We start from the raw sequence: 2,849 nt of genomic DNA on the forward strand, positions 1-2,849 counted from the left end.
CTGTAAATTCCGGATCCGTAAATCGGGCTGATTTTTGGATAGGTAATAAATTCAGCCATTTTCGACCCAAATAACTCGCGTTTTCGGTCAAGGCCTTTATTTCTGCAAGGGATAAATCGTTTCGAAAATCGGCCAATATGTTACGACCAGACAGTTGGGCCGGTACCAGGGAGGCCAGGTGGGGTCACACCCCTCCTGACGACACTCGCCCAGAGAGAATCACCGACCGGCAGAAAGGGAGATTACGTGAGAAATCACGTGACAACACGTGATCGCCAAGAGAGTGATCTCGGAGATCCTTGAGAGATCACAACAGATCAGGAGAAGTGATCTCTGTGATCTGTGACAGATCAGGAAAGATCAGTATCGGAACAGAGACTATATAAAGACACGCTCATTACCATGTAGATAGATTCGATTCTAGGATTGCTTAGCAGCAATCAAACTCTAGTTAACCTCAATACTTACTTGAGAACGATCATAACTTCACCCCCAGTCATTGAAATCCCCCAGTTACCCAGCCAGACGCTCAGTTGCTTCAACCCACTGTACTTTACCATAAGAACAGGTTACCCGATACCTTGATCGTAACACTAATACACTGAGGTTCTCCAATGTATGCCTGGCCGTGACATTATTTTGCGTTTCCGCGGTGGTTGTTTTCAATTCTTTTTAACCTATTACGTATTTTTGGCAGTTTATTTCGTCGTTGTAATTGCACTGGTTTTAAATATATTAACGATTCCGGATTTTCCGGCTTCGGTTCCGTTTATTGGTTTTTTTTATTTGGTTTAACTTATAGTATTCTAATATTTAGCAATGGCAAGCGCCTTAATTTTTCCAGGGCGTTTTCTTAGTTAGGAAAACTATTTCAATATTTACTTTATTTTTAAAGATCAATTGCCTTTCTTAATTCAGGGGGTGGTAATTTTAAACACACTGCGCATTGCGCTAAAGCGTTCGTTATTTTCCCGAGTATATAATAAAGAATTCAAATTTTATTCGCGCAAATACAAATCCAATCGGGTTAAGTTGAAATTTTAAGTTTTGTCCGGAAAATACCCTTTATTTCTTTTTAACGGTTAAAGGCATGGGAGTTGGTATATCCTTTTATTTTACCATTTGTAATATAAGTATTTTGTAAGTTAATTTTAATGAAGTTAGGAGTTTACTAATCGGTTTATTTAACTTTAATTTCGTCATATAGAATATTTCGTAAGTTCTATCGCAAAATAATGATTGCATTTTTTATTTATTGTAACGTAATTATTTACCGCTGATATACTTACCTCATAAATAATTCAAGTGGTGGACCGTTTGCACATATATTGCCGCACATGCCGGTTCACGTTAGGTAAATTATATAAACTCACAACAACTTTACTTCCTACCGAATATTTAATTCAAACTCCAATAGTTTGCGTCCTGAGCCATTTTTAACAATTATTATTATACTTTGAGTATTATATTTTATGGGAATATTTTAACAATAAGCCAAATTAGCTATTTGGTGCAACTTTTAATTCCGTGGGATTTATTACAAAAATCGTAGCTGCCAATTGTTACGACCAGACAGTTGGGCCGATACCAGGGATGCCAGGTGGGGTCACACCCCTCCTAAATGACACTCGACAAAAGGAAATGCCGACCAACGGGATCAGGATTATATAAGGAAAGTATTACGTGACCTCACGTGATGCGAAGGGAGGTGATTTCAGTGATCTTTTGAGGTTACCCCAGATCAAGGGAAGTGATCTCGCCGATCCAACAAGATTAGAGAGATCACATTTGGGACAAGGTTTATATAGGGAAACGATTGTTACCATGTAGATAAATTTGATTTTAGGATTGCTTAGCAGCAATCAAACTCTATTTAACCTCAATACTTACTTGAAAACGATCATAACTTCACCCCCAGTCGTTGAGAACCCCAATTACCCAATTACCCGCTCAGTTGCTTTAACCCACTGTACTTTACCATAACGGGTTACCCCGATACCTTGATCGTAACATTTCTCTTTCGGGTTTTCTTTTGCTTTTTGTTTTCTCTTGTTATTAACGTTTTCACGTTTGTAAAATAAACCTAGCACTTTTAGTTTAGAAAGACAATAAAGGCGAATTCAACCCCTAATATTTTGGTATTGCAAAATAATGACTATATAATTTATAGCCCAAATATTCAAAGACCAGAACACCTTAATTTTACCAGGTTTAAGCCATGTAAAATAAGATAAGGGCTAATGTTTTATAATGTTTTCCAAACTCCGTCAAAACACCGCCTTTCAAACTGTTTTTAACAGTTTACCAAGAATAGATTTCTGCGTCGCTCCATGTGGTCGTTGCGGGCTTGCATCCTCTTCCGATCGTAGTACTGTGACCCATAATGTACAATGTGTCGCCGATATTGGCGGTTTTGCTCACATAGTGCCATTTGCCGTCCTGATAATATTTACAACCAAGTGTGCAATCGGCAGCAAAAACAGTTGGGAAATAGGCCGCCGCGAAAGCGAGGATAGCGAAAGTCTTCGAATACATCGTGGTTGATGGGTAAAAACAAATGATGAGGAAAATGGAAAATCTGGTGCAAATTGACAAATTTAAATGTTATAGATTGACTGTAGGAAATAGCAATCGAATGCGAATGTAAAAGTCGATAATATGATAGCAAACAAATTGTTGTAATGCCGTATTGAGCACCATTTATAAAGGTTTTCCGTACTGGTCTTAATATAATATTACATTTGTTTTATACGCCATTATAATATTAAATGTTATAAATTTAGCAGTAAACGTTATTTTCCCTGTAACAAAAATAGATTATATGTGAGGCACTAAAAAAAAAGTTAAAT

The 2,849-nt window shown here is 37.3% G+C and overlaps 1 protein-coding gene across 1 annotated transcript; it reads right to left on the bottom strand.

The window, feature by feature from the left end:
- Positions 1 to 2,301: 2,301 nt before the first annotated feature.
- On the bottom strand, positions 2,302 to 2,535 carry PpBr36_11399 (uncharacterized protein; the record flags this gene model as incomplete). Its single annotated transcript, XM_029898501.1, has 1 exon — positions 2,302 to 2,535. One exon carries the CDS (start codon positions 2,533 to 2,535, stop codon positions 2,302 to 2,304), a length of 234 nt encoding a protein of 77 aa, XP_029743209.1.
- Between the last annotated feature and the right edge of the window lie 314 nt (positions 2,536 to 2,849).

This window comes from Pyricularia pennisetigena (assembly GCF_004337985.1).
Source record: "Pyricularia pennisetigena strain Br36 chromosome Unknown Pyricularia_pennisetigena_Br36_Scf_22, whole genome shotgun sequence".
NCBI classification, from domain to species: domain Eukaryota; kingdom Fungi; phylum Ascomycota; class Sordariomycetes; order Magnaporthales; family Pyriculariaceae; genus Pyricularia; species Pyricularia pennisetigena.